The 18,722-nt window shown below is 40.1% G+C and overlaps 2 protein-coding genes across 11 annotated transcripts in view; both read right to left on the bottom strand.

Annotated features, from left to right (window-relative positions):
- Nucleotides 1-4,247, bottom strand: part of ZDHHC21 (zinc finger DHHC-type palmitoyltransferase 21) — a 79,619-nt gene extending 75,372 nt beyond the window's left edge. For 7 of the 10 annotated variants that reach the window (XR_008428824.1, XR_008428826.1, XR_008428825.1 and 4 more), the window contains exons 1-3: nt 2,464-3,142; nt 1,755-1,898; nt 347-439 (exon numbers count right to left, since the gene is read on the bottom strand). The gene's annotated coding sequence lies outside the window, so the exon portion shown is untranslated. Of the gene's footprint in view, nt 1-346; nt 440-1,488; nt 1,577-1,754; nt 2,270-2,463; nt 3,143-3,335 lie in introns of those variants that run through there. The other 3 variants (XM_053932913.1, XM_053932912.1, XM_053932914.1) reach the window with 3 other exon arrangements.
- An 8,141-nt stretch (nt 4,248-12,388) lies between these two features.
- Nucleotides 12,389-14,101, bottom strand: CER1 (cerberus 1, DAN family BMP antagonist). Its single transcript, XM_053932587.1, has 2 exons — nt 13,574-14,101; nt 12,389-12,682 (listed from the first exon to the last, which is right to left on the bottom strand). The coding sequence occupies exons 1-2, from the start codon at nt 14,099-14,101 to the stop codon at nt 12,389-12,391; spliced, it is 822 nt and encodes a 273-aa protein (XP_053788562.1).
- Nucleotides 14,102-18,722: the final 4,621 nt, after the last annotated feature.

Raw genomic sequence — 18,722 nt, 5'->3', positions numbered from 1 at the left:
ATGTAGCTAGAAACACTGCTGACCACTGAGGAATCAATCTGTTTTCCATCTAACCAGAGCAGCAGAGATTCCATGACTTCACAGTACTTCCTCAGAATGGGAAATAACAACTCAACAAACAAAACAGAGAGATATAATTACTGAAATACTTGTTCCTGAGTGACCTACTTGTACAATGTGTGAGCAATAATCATTGAGAAGGATTCAGGAGAAAACAGTAAGAATGCCTATCAAGAAAATATATTCCAAATTTTTATCCCTCAGTAACTTACTTTTCCCTGCATGGCCATATGCGCTTTTATAATTAGAAAACCAAAACAAACATCAGCCCTGCTCAAAACCATACCTTGGACAGCAAAATCCAGAATTAAGCCAGAACTATTCAAATACAGGCCTCACTCTCAAGACTGGGTCATTTTTCATTTGTCTTCTGAATCTTCTGAAAGAGACAAAAAATAGTGTGATACACAAACAACCATTATCGCTTATTTGAAATGCAGCATATAACGGGTTACTTTCTATTCTGCTTTTCAAGCCCCACCTTAATGAGTAGAGCTGTCTCCAAACTGACATGTTAATTCTAACTAGCATTCCTCAAATCTCAGTTCTAGGCCACTTCACAATTTTAATATATACTTAATAAGATGTAAGAGTTCAGAGAAAGGTCTGTGTAAAACTGCAGTACCGCCAGTGTATCTCAGTTACACACATTCGCTTCCCATTTCCTATAATGCTAAATTAAGTTTTATATTTTTCATTATACTTCATCAGCAACAGCAAATAAATTATGTCAATATATTGACTTACTCTGGCAAAGAGATTTTTCCCCCTCTTTCTCTTGGTTTATGTACCATGCATAAATATATAAAGTGTGAAGAATAATGAAAGAGGTTCAAAATCTGATAACTAGGAAGGAAGTACTAGATTAAAATTTAAGTCACAAAGTGAATGTATTACTCTTTCAAACACAGTGCCAAAAAAAAGAGACAACTGATCTCATGTAATTTTGTTCTTCAAAATTCGTAATTTGTGATCAGAAAAACTACAATATGCAAAGAAAATACTCAATGAGAAGGCTTACAACAAATAAACAGAGAGAAACAGTTAAGTGATTTTTATCTGTATACACTCAAGACTCATACAAGCAATTAAATTCTCCAAGCAATTTTACAATTAAATAATTTAGGAGAAAATATAGAGCACTAATGTCAGAGCTTTTGTGGTTTTCTTCCCTTGTGCCCTAATTTATAGCTATTTCTTCTAAATAAACAACTCAAATACAAGCAATTTGAAAGCCAACAGTGGCTGTGCCTGTGAAAAGGTTCAGCTGCACCAAAACATGACTGAGTCTTTCCTACATTATTGAGAATTGTTCTTGGCTTTCCAAAAAATACTTTTACTACAGGATGCCTGGACAGCATTTTTCCTAACCCTTTTCTTTCTGTGCAGTTTGCTCAATGGTATCAGTATTTTGTTCACTACAATCACCTGCAATATGACTCTTCATGTGACATCCACAGAATAATGAGACCACAGAATGAGTAAGGCAGGTGGGAAGTCAATTCCAAGAAATGAGAAAGCTTTGTGCTAACCAGAAATGTTAAGGTGAAATATAAATTGTTTTAATATACTCATTTGAGTTCAACCTTAGTAAAATAAAAGGTACACCATTTTGCATCAAGAATGTCTGAAAGCATACTTAGAAAACTGTATTTCATAAATACACCCAGTATAAGCAGTACTCAATTTCTCACCCTAAGAAGCACAACAGTCAGCTCTGGGGACATCCTGTTTCTTGCATGTTCATGGGTGTTGCACTGATAAACAACACCGTAGCCCTCCTTGTTAAGAAAACTAAGACTTTTGAAATCTGACTTGCAGAATATTTTTCACAAATCCTTGAACAAGTGCAGAACAGCACAGATCAGTAACTTATTGTATTGTTCACCATGAAATATAATTTTAAGACTCCACACAAACTGAACAATACTATGCTCTATAATAAACATTTTGAGACTGGAAAAAACACCAGTTTCTAAAAAGGCTGTATCCTAAGCAAGTCAGAAAAAAAAAAAACAAAAACAAAAAGTAGAAACACGAGAGAGCCACACTTCTCAAAATATTTGTGATAACTAGGGCAACAATCAACAGCCTTCCCTCATTTCTGGATCCACCTGCATTTTTACACCAGTGACTTTCCTGAAATCTGAAGAATTACTGCCAAAAATTACTGATACTAAAAAATACACTTAAACATAAAAAAACCATGATGGACTTGAACCAATCAACTAAACTTCTTTTACAAACTAGATTTTAAAGAAGTCACCTTATATTATCAAGTGTCAGAATAAAATTGTCATTAAGCTTTTTGCAAAACTTCTGTTTAACAAAACAGAATAGGTATCTGAATAGCCAGTTAACATAAGCAACAGCATATCTGTGCTATGACAAAACCCCACACACCTAGCATTTCTGTGTTTATACATTGGATGGTTGCTGCGGAGACCAGAGACCTCGGCACAAAGCAGTTGTTATGTGGCTGTTGACAGGTTTGTTGATGTAGGCAAGACATTCCCACCTAGTTACTTTTCATTGATAGGATCTAGCAAAGCATACCTGTAAACATCTATTGCATTTAAATGTCACTTGGGCTTTTAGAGGGATGTGGCTTGGCATTATCATAGGCACACCTTACCTTACCACAAGTCCATCAAAACTATCTTCACCTATTGCTGACCAAACAGCCACTTGTAGAGAGATAATGTACGTTACTTTAAAAACATTACTGTTTGGACCAGCAATCTGAGGCGAACGAAGACCTGCTATTTCATCTGACTAACTACTAGAGCTGGGAAATTGAACTGCGAAACCAAGGGATGCCAAGGCCATTGCATTTCCTTCTGCCGCACTGCTGGAACACACACTTAATCAAAACCTCGTGCCTCTCCTACTACCACCTCAATACCAGCAAACACCCTCCTCCTCCTTTACAGGGCAACCAGCACCCTGGACCTGCATGAAAGCGACAGCATCATTTCCTTATTTCACAGCTGGAGGTACCCGGCAAGTCTGCCCAGGGTTCCTCTACCCAGCTCCCTGCAAGTCAACAGCAATGCTGGAGGGGAGGTGCAGGGATGGAGGAAGCTCCGTAGACGCCCGCCCGCCCGGCGGAGCCATGCCCGCGGATGTGCCGGTGCCGGTGCCGGTGCCGGTGCCGCCGCCCCCCGCCCCTCCCGCCGGCCCGGCCCGGCCCGGCCCGCCCGCGGCGCCGCTGCCGGCCGAGAGGGGGTCGCGCGCGCCATCCCTCCCCCCGCCGGGCACGCGGCGGAACCAACCGTGGGCTTCCGCCGCTCCAGCCGCGCGTGCGCGCTCCGAGCGCCCCGGAGCGCGGGACCGCGCCCCTGAGGGAGGGAGCGGCGGAGGCAGAGCCGCCCTTCGGGCCCGCCCGCCCCGACCCGGCCGCGAGCGTCTCGCCTCGTGTGCGGGAGGCACGCACACGGCGGGCATGGCAGGGGTCTGAGTGTATGCAGCGGCGGAGGAGCCGGTCTCGAGGGCTGGTCTACCCAGCCCAGTAGGAAAGACGTGTGACCGACGAGCCGCATTTCGCCACGGCTTCAGCTCGCTGTCACTGCTCGTTCCCGAGCACGGACTTCAGTCAGCATGAGCACTTTTCCGTACTTCATTTTTCCAGTGTCTCTTTACAATCCCCGTCAAAACTGAGCCCTGCAGGCAAGGCTTCTGCCTCAGTCTCCAGGCTGCTCCTAGGAGAATCTGGCAGCTGCCCCAGCTACGCCTCATAGCTTGAAGTTGTATTAAATTAATAGTATAAACTCACACTAGCTTCCTTAAAAGAGATTTGCTTTACCTTGTATACCATATAACCGTGGTTTCACGGTGAGTGAAAGGCCCCAGCTCACTGCAAGGAGGAGTTCAACCCCCACCTCTTATCCTCTATCTTGTCTCTCAAAATCTTAAAACCACCCATGAAGAAGAAAAATGCCTCTGGACTATGAAGATAACATCAGAATCCCAGTACTTTCAACACCTTTGGCAAAACCCTGCAGTTATCTGGCATAGGTGGCTGTAGCAAGACCAACTTCAGGGACACCTAAATCAAAGAATCAGTTGGATGGTGACACCATAGATTTATTGCTGTTTTCCAGAATAGCAGCATGAGTGTGGGTTATGTGGTGAGTGGTCAAATCATGTTGTATATGAATGCATGAAAGGGATAAGAACCATTTGTTAAACACAGTGTGCCCTGATTTGAATGGGACACTTCATGCTCATGAATGAAGAACTACTCTTGTAATTCTGTGCTTTGCATCCTTGCCTCTCCTCTCAATCAGCTCAGACCAGTTGGAACATTTTTATGACATGCAGGTCGCCTGCTGTACTATGCCCCTTGCTCACATAGAACCCTTACCTGTTCACAGAAGCCAATCTTCACTTGAAAAAGATAATTCACACCTGCAAGGGATTGCCTCTGGGTAAGAGTCACAGACAGCTTATAACAGACAAAATTTTCAGTGTTCCCAGCTGGGAATCATGCCTCGAACACCCATTGCTGATGAACATATATGATCTTTTGGCTACCTAAAGGTACCCCATCTGTCTGAGTGGCATAGTTCCCACTGCAAATTGATGGGCTCTTTCCCTGGAGCAGTTTCCCTTCATAATAATAGATGAAGAGTAATGTAAAGACTACCAATGCCGAAAACTCACCTATATTACTGATCGTATTCTTCCTAAAACTTAATCATAACATGATTATTCTGGGGGGAAAAACAACAACAAAACAAAACAAAAACCCAAAGCCAACCAAAAAAACACTATTACACGGGGCAATTGTTAACATTTCAACCTAAAGTTGCTCCTATCTGAATATACATATTTGTAGCAGAAACTGGAGGTTGTCTGGAACGAGAAAGAAGCATGTTCCAGGTGAATCAGAGAAGATCAGTTCTTTCAGAACAATCTGTATGTGTCAATAGGAGCAGGTAACACTGAAAATAATGGACTTATTAATTGCACTGTTAATATATCTACTAAGGGAAAAAGAAAAACTGAAAAAGTTGTTCTTTTATAAATACTTAAAAATAACAAAAACCAGCCTCTGGCTCTATTCCATGACAAATTTCATATTTTTATTTATGTCTATATGTAAAAGACCTAGTAAGCCGTGAAAACTGTTCACTGATTTGAAGAATTAATTTCGAAGGGAAAAAAAAACCAAAATAAAACAATCAAGAAATTAAAAGGAAACCACGTCCTTGGGAAGTAAAATGGAAGTATAAGAAAAGAATAATAGTATGATCAATGATGGTTTCATATGGAATGAAAAAGAATCAGTCAGTAATATTACCTTCCATTTAAATACCAAGCATTTGTGTTTCTGCAGTGGTACACAGATAATGGCCAGTCTTTAGACTGTAGTCCTGCCAGGCAGGTTATATTTTTTCTGTTCAGGAATGTGATGTAAATATAGGTTGTGGAACAAGAGCAGTGGTCTTTTCTGGCTTAGTCGTAGGACAGCATTCCCCTTTTGTTAATGCTTTTTTTTGAGAAAGCACAGTGCAGGAGGAAAAGCAGGCAGTTGTGTGCTGGACTTCCCAACTGAAAAGTCTTGGCTTAGAGATATTACCTGATTCTTTTGCCAGAATATCAAATCCAGATAGATAGATAATGAGTCTTTGTGGTGAACTACATTCTGTATGAAAAAAAATACCTATGGGAATCCTAGCTTTGCATAATATGGATTTAAATAAAATCCAATATGGATGTGTTACAGAAAGATCATTAGAAGTATGAAAAATTATTCACCTTCTTTAGTGCTGAATATTGCACAATGGTATAGAATTCCTCTTGGATTTTCTGATGTCTGTGTTGTGTTGTTGTTGCTGTTTTTAAATTACCACAGGAGCCACCAGCTGTCATCCTATAAATTTTATTGGCACTCTGTAAATATTAAATCAGCCTGCTAAAATCAAGCCATGTGCAGTAACAGCTGAGGCTCTGTTATGGGGAGCACATGTAAGAGAGAGGTGTGCACTTTTACTCCCATGATTCTTACAGCTTACAAGCCCCTTGCTTCTTGAGTCTGTTTTCCAGGATTCATTTTTAGCCCAACTGTGCCCCTTGACCAACATGCAGAAAGGACATTTTCTGTGCACAGATACATACTGAGCTGAGCAGTCAGCCTTCTCAGCAGTATTCAGTTTCTTGGGTCCTTCTAAAATTTGTTGCTACCACATTTCTGCAGCAGTGCTGCATTGCTCACTTTCTTGTAAACCTTGGTGACATACGTAGAAGACAGTTGTAAACTCTAGAATGGGAGCAGAATGCTTGATGTCATGAAGATCTGCATCATGATGAAAAAAGTCTGTGTCAATGAAACAGCATGCTGAAACAAAACCTTTTGTGGCCCACAAATCACAATGTGACATACTGAGGATGAGGCTGTAGGTGTTAAAAGAAATTGTGTCTCAGGCTCCATTTTCTCTCTTACTTAATAGCCAGAAAAATCAAAGGCAAGGTATGTTTTCTAATCTGCCTGCCTCAATAGTAAACATGGTGAAATCTCCTGATCCTGCAGCCCAGATAGATTAAATGGGGTACTAAGGTAGACCAGGCAGTAGTCTAATTTAGGGAGTTGATTTTCATCTTGGACTCCTCATACCATTTCAGTGGTATGAGGAGTTCTGCTCAGATAGTGTCCAGCTGCAGATGTCCTAGTATTAATTCTTCTAATGCCTCTCTTTCTCCAAGAGTTGCTGTCTAAACACCAGGCAGGGCAAGAGACTGTTTGAATGTTCCACATCTCTGCAGTGAGGTGAGTTTGAAAAAGCTTCAGCAGATACAGCCTTGTTCAGAAGGCAGGTTAGCTGCATGCCTGCTCAGTTTGAACACCCTGACTGTGGGCTATAGCCACCAGCAGAATGTCTGATTAAATAACTGGTAAAAGCAGTAGTTAAACCAGGAAAAATGAAAATGCCTCAGAAAAGCCGTTCGAGAAACATCAGGCTTGCCCTTTTTTATTTATTATTGTCGTAATTATCATTATTATTTTTGTAATTGCTATTATTGATGTTATTATTACCATTATCATTATTAACATTAGTAGTAGCAGTAGTAGTAATAGTATTTAGCTTCTGATTAATTTTTTAATTTTCAAGTGAAAATGCAGTTTGCTGATGCCATGGAGCCTGAGGTGCTCTAAACAGGAGAGTTTTGTTCTCAATGAGGATAGTGAACCTTTTTATCAATATTCTTGCATTAGGGTCAGCTACAGAGTCTTTTCATCCCCATTCTTTCTCACTTGAGCAGAAAGAGTGTGCACAGCTGTCAGGGAATGATTTCAGGTGAGCTGAAGTTGGTTGTTACATAGCAGATATTCAAGGAGTTAGGTTTAGTACAACAGAAAATGCAAAATATTTATAATTCATTACCAGTGTTTTCTGTTCCTACTGGTAAACTGTCTGATGGAGGACCTGAAGTAGCCCCAGTTCCACACCTCTTAAAAATGCTCCATCTGGCACAGCACATACTTCTGGGTACGTCGCGCAGGATCTGCTGCTCCAGATGGATCCCTGTAAATCTATGAGATGGTATTCATCTGAGAATCCTCACAGAGCTAACTTATGTCATTTCAAAGCCTCTCTCAATGATTTTTGAGTGGTCTTAGGAATCCAGAGCAGTCCCAGCTGACTGGAAGCTGGATAACATTGTCCAGTTTTTAAGGGGAGGACAAAGAACTTATCTTGCAGAAGACAGAAACTGCAGGGTCCTGTCAGTCTCACTTCAGTGCCTGGTGAAGTTATGGTGATTTTTTCTGGGAGGTATTGAAAAACACCTGAAGGACAACACAGTCATTGGACACAGCCAGCATGGCTTCATGAGGAGACAGTCCTGCTTGTCAAATCTGATTTCCTTTTATGACAAGGTAACATACGCAGGTGATCAAGGATAGACAATTGATGTAATCTTTTTAGGCTTCAGCAAAGCTTTTGATGCTGTCTCTCACAGGATCCTTCTGGACAAAATGTCCAGCCCACAGCTGGATAAATACATAGTGTGGTGGGTGAGCAGCTGTGCAGCTTTGCGTTCTGGGAACGCAACAGGGGCATGTACAGGGTTTCGGGACTAATGGGATTGCAGGGATGGGGTGACTGGCACAGAAGTTTCAGGAATGAACAGGGGGTGGTTACAGGCCATTGGAAGAGCTCCAATGGCAGACAACCTGGAGTGAACCATCGTGGGGGAAACAGGGGTGTACACAGAACCGGCTAACTAACATTATAAAGCCCCTAATCTGAACACAACCCAGGATGCAACACAGCTGGCTCACAGGCACAAGGGGTTACAGTGAATGGGGTGACATTGGACTGGGGACCTGTCATTAGTTGGGTTCCATCCTTGGCCCTTCACTCTTCAACATCTTCATGAATTACTTGGATGCACAACTGGAAGGGATACTAACCAAGTTCCCAGGTGATACAAAACCAAGAGGAGTTGGTGCCCTTGAAGGCAGGGAGGCCCTGCAGAGAAGCTTTGACCAATCAGGGGTCTGGGCAATCACCAACCATATGAAGTTCAACAAGAGAAAGCAGTGCCATGGAAAGGGACCTGGGGCCCTGGTCAGTGAAAAGCTGAACATGAGTCAGCAGTGCCCTGGCAGCCAGGAGGGCCAACCCTGTCCTGGGTGGCATCAGCATCACCAGCTGGGCAAGGGAGTAGATTGTCCTGCTCTGCTCTGAGCTGGGACGGCTTCATTTCAAGTGCTGGGGGCAGTTTTGGTCACCTCAACATGAGAAAGATACTAAGTTATTAGAGAGCATCCAAAAGAAGCCAGTGAAGATGGTGAAGGGTCTTGGAGCGAAGGAGCCCTTATGAGAAACAGCTGAGGTCACTTGTCTGTTCAGCCTGACTGAGGAGACTGATGGGAGACCTCATTTTGGAAGACAACTTCCTTGTGAAGGAAGGGGGAGGGATAGACACTCTTCTCTGTGGTGACCATTGACAGGACCCAAGGGAATGGTCTGAAGCTGTGTGAGGGGAGGTTGAGGTTAGATATTAGGAAAAGTTTCTTCCCCCGGAGGGTGGTTGGGCACTGGAACAGCTCCCCAGGGAAGTGGTCACAGCAGCTGTGTGACAGCTCCAGAAGTGTTTAGACAACACTCTTCAGGCACATGGTGTGACTCTTGGGGATATCCTGTGCAGGGTCTGGAGTTGGACTCAATGATCCTTGGAGGTCCCTTCCAACTTAGTGTATTAGGATTCCAGACATGATTATGCAGCTGTCAGAGAGCTTCTGTCTGAGTAAGGAATCTTGTTTTGCTCTTGCAGCAAGGAATGAGTGAGTACATTTAGGAGAAGGCACCACGAGCAATTTCACCACCTGCCAGTAAAAGCTAGTCAGCTGAGAGCCATGGGGTTAGTTGTGAATGTTTCATAGGTGGTGAAAACAGTACCAAGCACAGCATGAAGTGCAGCTTCAGAGAGCTTCATTCTTTTCCCTGGAGTATATGGTTGTGTAGAATTCAATAAGAATTTGATGTAAACCTGGTATTTGATGTATTTACAGGCATTAAAGCTGATTGCATTAAATCCACACTTAAAGGAGTAGCCTGGACTGAAGATTTATTTTGCTAAAGCAGTAGGAAAAAACCAGCACTTCAGTTATTTTCTACACAAAGCACACCCATTTGAAAAGGAGACAGTGGGACAAATAAAAGGGCAGAAGTGTAGAAACTCTCTTGGAATTGATTAGAATTTTCAGAGAGCTCTGCAACTATAGTCTTTTTCTGTAAGTAGGTTTGCACAAAGAGTGCTCTAAGGTAGATCACATTAGCAGCACTTATATTGTCAACATAGCTGCACTGGAAAAGCTTTCATTACAGAGCGCATGCAAGCTCTGAGCAGACACAACTAGGTTTTGTTGCTATAATGTTACTACTGAAAGCATCCGTATAGTGATATGGATCACACTCCTCACCTTTCTAATCCACAGTGTTCTGGTTGTAGAGGCAATCATTATGCCCAGAGAGCAAAATCCCTATAGGCCCTGGATAAAACATATTCCTAATTTGGATTTTTTAAACGCTGAGAAATCTGATCCAATTAGCACATTGATTGATTTTCCAAAATACTGTGCTAATTACATGCAACCAGTCATTGCTAGGTTAATTAAACATGCATCCAAAAAACCTACAGCACTAATATAATTAGCAATTACTACAGCTGTCCTTACCTCTTTTCACCTACTTTTAAGCTGTGCAAAATCACACTAAGAATGTTGTCCTGCAAACTCCTTACATGAATAGCTTTCTTTGCAGTAATGCACAGAGAAGAAGATTTAAAAATTAGTCTGAATACTTTGCAGTCCACAATATAGCTTCGATTCAGACATCCTCATGATAAGCTCATGCTATATTCATGAGTTTTTTCAAAATTACAAGATTGAAAGATTTTTCTTTTTAATTGATGTGATTTTATTGGGAGCGTATGTAGGTCCTACCTTCAAGTGGTTGCCTGCAAACCTAAAAACATACTTGTATTTCAGAAAACAGGAAAAAAATCTGGATGAACATTCTTATATATTCAGACAGCTTTAAAACATGTCAAAAATTCTGAGTAATACATCTCAGAACACTTAGCTTTTTCAGATTAAAAAAATCATCAATAAAGAGAGAAAGGTTGAGAACTTTAATGCTGTGTGTACTTTTTTTCCTTAGGCTTGATTAAAAATATACACCAATTTTCACACACAATACAGGGATTATAACACCTTGATAGCTAGTTACTTGAAATGGCATAATATATAGCATATAAACAGCCATATATAGTTTTCACATCAGTGTTTCATATAAAAGAATGGAGAGAAGACTTGCTTGGGTTTTAGTACTAAATTTTTATTATTTAATTTTTTTTATTATTTAAAAACAGGTTTATATGTAATGAAAGGTAACTATATAGTAATCTTTAGTTCGTTCACTGCAAGTGACCTGAAAAACAGTATCAGAATATAATTCAGATGCAATTTTTAGGAAATTCCAAAGCCGTGCTGCACATGTTTTCTGAAATAACATTAAGATACTTCTAATTCCATTGCAGTTCAAATACAAGAAATCATTTACCCCAGTCCTTGAATTTGACCTTGAATAAGCTAAGTCAATAGTGATTTCCAATACCCTAAAAAAGAGCTTGGACAGTTTAACAACAGGGGCCCAGGTCTGAGAGCAGATTTTCAGAGGACTGAAAAAACTGGTGTAGAGATATGCTGAACTCTTCTGTTGGAAGCTGATCTCTGTCTGGTGTGCCAGGTCTGCTGGAGAAATCTAGGGAGAAGCAGCTGGAGAGAGCCAGAAAGCCAGCAGTTCAGCTAATAATCGCTAGTGCTGTGTTGCCTAGCAGTAGACTCCAGTGCTTCCTAGCAGGGCTTTCTCAGCTTTTCCTGTAAAGTTGTTAAGGTATTACTATAATGGTAAAGTCATTCTCAGATTTGCTGTCACACAAATGCCTTTTCTGCTTTAGTTTAAGAGTTGAGAATATTATTTAAATTTTATCATAGATTCAGTGACAATGTAAATATTCATCAGACTAGAAAATGTGTATTGTCTTTAAATAATTTAAATAATAGTGAATTTAAATAATAACAACAGTGTATTTATCTGTGATGTTTTCTGTAGGAGAAATTTTTTATTTTTTATTTTTATTTTTTCTCCTTCTGCAGTTGAACACTTTAAGTAAAAATAAAGGTACAGAGTGAATGCAGGCATGTGGAAAAGAGAGAAAGTGATTTCTATGGCAAAATATCCCTTGCCATTATTTATTGGTGTAAATTGTGTGGTATATGTGTGGAACTCCAACTGAGATCAATCAGTATGACATTAACTAGTCACAGCTTTCTATGTAACTCATGTCCATTTATGTTTTACACACTCCAGACATTATCTTGCTGTAAAAGTAGACCTGTTTTTGGTAGGGAACAGGCTAAAATCTCATCTTTGTTGCTAATAGAGCTATATTGGCACTCCTCACAAGCAAAGGCAAGGAAAACAAGTCATCATTCAGGTTTTGCACAGATAAATCATGTTAATTCAGTCTTTGGTTAGTAGAAGCCTAGGAACAATGATAGGAAGTGTAAAAAATTATTAAAGTTTTCCCTTGTTAAATTAAGACCTTTATACATAAGCCCAGTAATTTTACCTCATTTTCCTTAACAGCTGCAAGGAAACATTTGTTACACTTTAGGTAAAGTTATTGTTGAAACAGAGATCATGTAGAAAGTCTACATTTTTAATGTTTTTTTTTTACTAGAGTGATGACAACTCGTTTGAATTTTTTCATTGTAAATTCTTATGATCAATTAAGAGGTACTTGGCGCAAGTTAATTGTGCTCATGTACATTTTCATACAAGTCTGACAGTAGAGATCCAATCACAGGGTCTTTAATCTTCCGACTTTCACATTTACACTCTTCTACAATCATGATTTCTTTGACCACTGGAACAGAATCAGTGCAGTTGAGATCCAGGCGCTTCATGGAGAACTTGCTGGGCAAGCAACGAGAGCAAAAGGTATAAAGATGATCTTCTGAACCAGGAACATGAAAAGAACTACATTTTCCAAAACACAGATTATTCTGTACTGTCACCTTCTCACAGCTGTTATGAGTAACACCCTGAAACAGAAAGCAGTTTAATGTTTCTGATGCAGAAATGGCCCATGGAATTTGCTAGAAGGCGTGAGCAAAATAAAAAAAAAAAAAAAAAAAAAAAAGGAAAAAAAAAGCTACTGCACTTATTTTTTCTCAGAACAAATAGTACAGGTTTCTAGGCAACATCTATATGTACATATGTCTGTGTGAAATTAATTTAGTTCTGGATATGAAAAGACATGGTCCTTGACAGATCGTGATTACAGAAACCCTGAGAATTGATGGTGATTTACAAGGAATACAGCACTTTTACTGTTTGCTTGTCTTAATGTTACAATGTGACAGAATGGCTTCGTCTATGCATGGGACAATTTACCAGTTCTCTGAAATTCTTAGCACAGAATTAGACATAAGCATCAGTTTTATAATTAATACAGGAGAAAACAATCCTTGCTTAGGCGTAAGAGAACAACCAGCTTTTGCTGTAAATACTTGTCCTGAGAGTCTGAATATGCACACACACACACACATCTGTGTGTGTGTGTATACACATACATATGTATATTTATACATACATATATATAAAGAGATCATAATTCAGATCTACAAACAGTCGAGATGTATATTAATTGGATGGATAATTACATATCAATTTCCTGCCTGTTTAGACCATGTCTAAATATCTGTGCATAAAAATAATAAATAACTCTATAAAAATTGAGTCTGCGGCTTTCCAGTGCTGCAATTTAGTTGCCTCATCAGACTAAACTTTTAATCTTAGTCTTTCAGCCACTTTTGAGCAAGTTTTCTGAAGCCATTTGACTAAGCCACTTAAATAACCCATTTCCCTTTAATTGCTGATTACAAGAGACCAAGGGAAAGGTGTGTTTGTTGATCTTGGATGCTTGTTCTTACCTGGGTGAAAGGCAGGGTTCTGCAGTTTTCTTGGTGCATTTCATTGGTCTTGATTGGCAGGACAACCTCTTCAGATGCTGAATTTTTCTTTAACATGAAATGGTCCCAGAACTTCTTGGCATCTTTTCTGTAGGGAAATTCAGACCCTCTCTTGCTGGAATAATGGGGTGGAGAGAGGTTTTCCACAGGAGAGGTATCTCTGGATGAAATCCAGGTTCTTGGGTTTTGGTCTGCATGGAGTCCTGCATTGGGAAGTATGAATCTGGACATTTTTTTATCCTCTTTCTTCTCACTTCCAGATGCTGTCTGTGGAATTGATACAAAAAAGCTTGGTACTTTCAGGGTCTCTTCAACTCCTACTGGGTTCTCGCTTACCAGCTCAGGAGAACTTTGGCTTTCAAACAGATTTTTGTTCAGGTAGAGAAAGTGCTGAAATGGCCTTCTGCTTTTCCTTTGCTGTGAATTTCTCTGTAGCTCTGTGGCTCCAAGACATGAGAGTACTAACATCTGAAGGAGAAGCAGTGACATGATCCTGGAAAGGGCTACCCTGTAGACCTGCTGCTATTGCAGTGAATGTAGTATGCTAGCTTTATACAAGAAGAGATTATGGCAGAGGAGAGGAGGGCTCGGGGGAGACCCTGGTGGGGCTAATTGCATTCATTTACTGTAGATTACAATTATGATAGGGAAGTTTGTGCTAATGAAACTCTGCTTTCAATCTGAGTTATGTGTATTAGAAGCTCCTATCTAAAATCTAGTAACTCAGGATGTTGTGGAGGATAGAGTCAACAGGAGGAAATGTTTGAATAAGGTGTCTAGTTTAGGCTGAGGAATTAAGTAAACATTTGAGGTTGTGTATTAGAATGTTCAGTGTGGTCTCCATTGTTTATTTTGACTTTCCATTCCATACCGCCAGAGACTGTCAAAACAGGGACAGTGTTATTTCATTACAATAGGAAAAGGCAAGCTGATTAAAGTTTGCTGAAACAGTAGGCTCAATCTGGAGACTGTTTTCAAAAGTTAAGTCTAACTTCGGACTTTCAGATTTGGGGTATGACCTAACTGCATGACTAACAGACTGCTGCTCAGACAGTCAGAGGAATCAGTCCGGAAGCACTAGCCCTGTCTTCATCTTCCTCACAGCAGGTTTGCAGCTGGAGTGCAGACATGTCACCAGCACAGAGCAGAAAGTCTCAAGGTGAAGAAACTCTGCTTCCTGGGTTTTCAAAGATTATCTTACAGTGCCACATCCTGTTCAGGCACCAAAGCCACTCCAAACATCCTATAAAGTGATAATGATAAATGAATATTTAATAAAATGTGTTAAAAATAGATATTTATGATTCTAGCTATCAAAGTCTCAACAGAAATACCTAAAGACTACTAGACGTTAAAACAGAGACATCTTTTGCGTAATTATCATTTTATACAACATGTAAGAAAAAATAATCTACCAGAACAGCATATAGAGAAAAGTTTTGGGAGAAGAAAAAGTTATTTTCATAAACATTGCAAACAGTGATACTAATATCAAAATACAAAAAATAAATTCAGATAACTTGCCATTTAGGTACACTAATCTTCACACTCCTGTTTCTACAAAACTCTTATCAGTAGACTCTAAAGTTTGTATTCTTGAAAAATTGTGTGTACTAGATATATGATATTACTTGACTTTCATTTTCAGGGAATTAATTTCTTGCCTCGAGCTGCACTTTGAATCCACACACCATATTTGTGTTCGCCAATAATTTGAACTGAAGCAGTTGACTTTTGTAGCTAAAATACCTTGTATCTGATATGTACTGGTAACAGTCACTCAAAACTATTCAGCAATGACAAGAACATTAAATTTTGAGTTTTCCTTCTTTTCCTTTCTGTTTTAGTTACTGAAGAGCCCAAGGACTGGGCTGATTCAGACCTATGTTTATATTGTACTATATTGTATTATACTGTATTATATTGTATTATATTGTGTTATGTTGATGCAGAGAATCTAACAATTTGGCAATGCCTTTCAAACATGAAATTTGGCTTTTTGAAGCAAGATATGTATTTGCAGGTCATCTAAGGATGACCTGATAACGCACAGATGAAATTAAGATGAAATTAATTTACAATTAAGTAAATTGTAGAACTGGAATGATTTGGCTTCCCAGACTATGTAAACTAAACTGGCCTGGGTTATTCCCTGGGTTATATTAGTACTGGCAGAGTAACTGTTAGCAAGGAATGTATAGAAATCTTCATATTGACATGTATGTAGAGATGCTTTGCTGCTAATGTTACATTGTAGTGCATTGGCAATGAAAAAACCTCTTCAAGATCAGAATCCACTCCTGGTACACACTGTTCTGTCCTGTAACATACAGCAAGAAGAGAGGCCTTTGAGACCTTCAGATGTAAATGCACAAATTATTATTTTACAGAAGGGTAGAAGATTTCAGAAGACTGAAGCAAAGTGGTGTCAGCAAGTCACTCTGCAAGCTGCTCTGCAATCCAAAGGCTGATAAAAGAGCTCTCTTCACTTCTAGGTCGAGCTAGTTTTAATTCCTGGGGTCAGGATGGTGTTACCAAAGATCTGATGAGATCAAAAACCAGCATGCCTGGTTCTGCTAAGAAAGTCTAACACTGTTCCTTCATGCCTATAATAATATGCTATGACTGCTTTCCAAGAGGCAAAACTCGTAAGATATGGGACGTGGTACATCTGGGCGTGGTTTGTTCAGTATCTAAATACTACCATAATCCGTTTTGAAGGTGGCTGCCCATATAACCATGTAGAGGTAGCAGGTCTCTCCTCAGCCTCTCTGCTTAGGCAAGAGCCTGCATGCCTTTTCCACAGGAGAGGTATCTCTGGATGAAATCCAGGTTCTTGGATTTTGGTCTGCATGGAGTCCTGCATTGGGAAGTATGAATCTGGACATTTTTTTATCCTCTTTCTTCTCACTTCCAGATGCTGTCTGTGGAATTGATACAAAAAATTGATACAGGAAGGTGTCTCAGCTCAGACAGCAAGCTCAGATAGTCATTCTGAAGTTAAAAATAGCAGGCATTTGCAAGTCTCTTTGTGGTGATATTGACTGCATAGACTAGTAATTGACTACAGGCATTGGACTGGGCACATAATCATTATGTTCCAAACAGACCTAATCTCAGCTTTCTACAAAAAAAACCACAATGTTGTTTCTTTTCTAAAAACTTGTTTTCCTGCCCAATTACCCTTTCATATAAGCATAACATGTTTTCACTGTTTTCTGGTTATTAAATCTTACAACTATATGCAGCAGTGTCTTCCAAGGAGGCTTTAGTTTGCTTTCATAGTAGCAGTTTATTCAGGACATTCTGTTTTCACTAGAAATAGTCACTGTGAATGTTTGCCCATCCTTTTAAAACTGTCAAGTCTATAGATGATGAGTGCTATGCAAATGCAAAATGGGATTATTCATTTGTTTCAAAGCTGGGGTTTATTCAGTCATTAATGGACATTATCTGCACTGCCAGTTGATGTCTAAAAATAATTCTTGGGCAGTGCTTGAATTACTTGCCTTCTGTTGAGCTAAATAGACTCATCATACCATGATTGATGATAAAATAATTTAGATGGATTTTATATATACAGTCCAATTCAATATCTTGTAATTTTCAAAACACATCCAATGTAGACAAACTTGTATCCAGATATATCTTTCACAGACCCCATATGAAGACCTCAGAACTAATGAATTATCACTATGCAATTCGTTCTCCAATAATTGTACTTATCAAAGAAGGCCATCTGTGGTCTTTGTTTTACTGAGTTTCACAGAAGCAGATCACATACAGGCCTCATGGGAAATTTTTAATTCTAAAACCAAGAGTTTGTTAACAAGGTATGAGATGAAAGAACAGGGAATAGGTTTGTTTAGTTTTGTACCTCCAACCTTAGTTACTCTTCATCATGAACTACCCTGTGTTTCCAGTCCTCTGTTGCACCATTTCTTTCTCCATTCATTTATGTTTTCCTCTTAACATTTCTCAGTCTCTTTTCTGTGTTCTGGCAACAGAACTAAGAACAGCATTAAGTTTCATACAGCAGCCAAAATGAAGGCGCTCACACTTTAGAATGCTTTTTTATGTCTTCACTGGGGCTAGGATGAGCATCCTTTCACTTGTATTGGACCATGTTCTCCTGGCTGTAGGTACATACACAGGACCAATTCCAGACCCAGCCTGAGGAGTCCTCTTGGGTATGTAATTGATAGCAGCAGATTGCTAAGGCATGGGACAGGGAGAAAGACACTGAGAAAACCTATGGGACAGGGAAAAAGGAGTCTGGGCAAAAACTTCAGGAAGCTATATCTTCCTAGATTGTTGTGAATAATTTGAGAGAGACAGATTATTCACTGAAGAATTTGACACCACCACCAAAGTTTTTGTAATATAATCCAAGGAAGATGCACACAAGCTTTCTTTAGTTAAAATAAACATACATATAAACTTCCCATAAAATTTCTTCTATATGCATAAAACTATATTCTTTTGTTCACTCTGATTATATGCAATACTTCACATACCAGATTCTTAATCACAGAATCACCCTTTCAGTCATTAGGGTTGACAAGGACCTCTGAAGATCATCCAGTCCAAGCCCCCTGCCAAAGCAGGATCACCTAGAGCAGGTGACACAAGAAGGCATCCAGGTGGATTTTGATTCTCTCCAGAGAGGGTGACTCCACAGCCTCCCCAGGCAGCAGTTCCAGTGCTCTGCCACCCTAAGTCTGAAGAAGTACTGCCTCATCTTGTGCTTTAGTTCATGGTCACTGTACTTAAACCAGTTGCTGAGCAGCACTGAAAAGATTCTGGCATCATCCTCCTGACACCCACCTTTGAGATATTTCTATGTATTGATGAGATCCCCTCTCAAGTCTTCTCCAGACCAAACAGTCCCAGCTCCCAGAGTCTCTCCCCATGAGAGAGAAGCTCCAGACCCCTGATCACCCTTGTGGCTCTCCACTGAACCCTCTCCAGTAGCTCCTTGTGTCCCTTGTGCTGAGGAGCCCAGAACTGGACACAGCACTCCAGGTGTGGCCTCACCAGGGCTGAGTAGAGGGGGAGGATCACCTCCCTCGACCTGCTGGTCACACTCTTCCCAATGCACCCCAGGATG

This window comes from Vidua chalybeata, chromosome Z (assembly GCF_026979565.1).
Source record: "Vidua chalybeata isolate OUT-0048 chromosome Z, bVidCha1 merged haplotype, whole genome shotgun sequence".
In the NCBI taxonomy this organism is placed as follows: domain Eukaryota; kingdom Metazoa; phylum Chordata; class Aves; order Passeriformes; family Viduidae; genus Vidua; species Vidua chalybeata.
The sequence above is the reverse complement of the archived record's forward strand: the minus strand, read 5'-3'. Positions and strand labels throughout refer to the sequence as shown.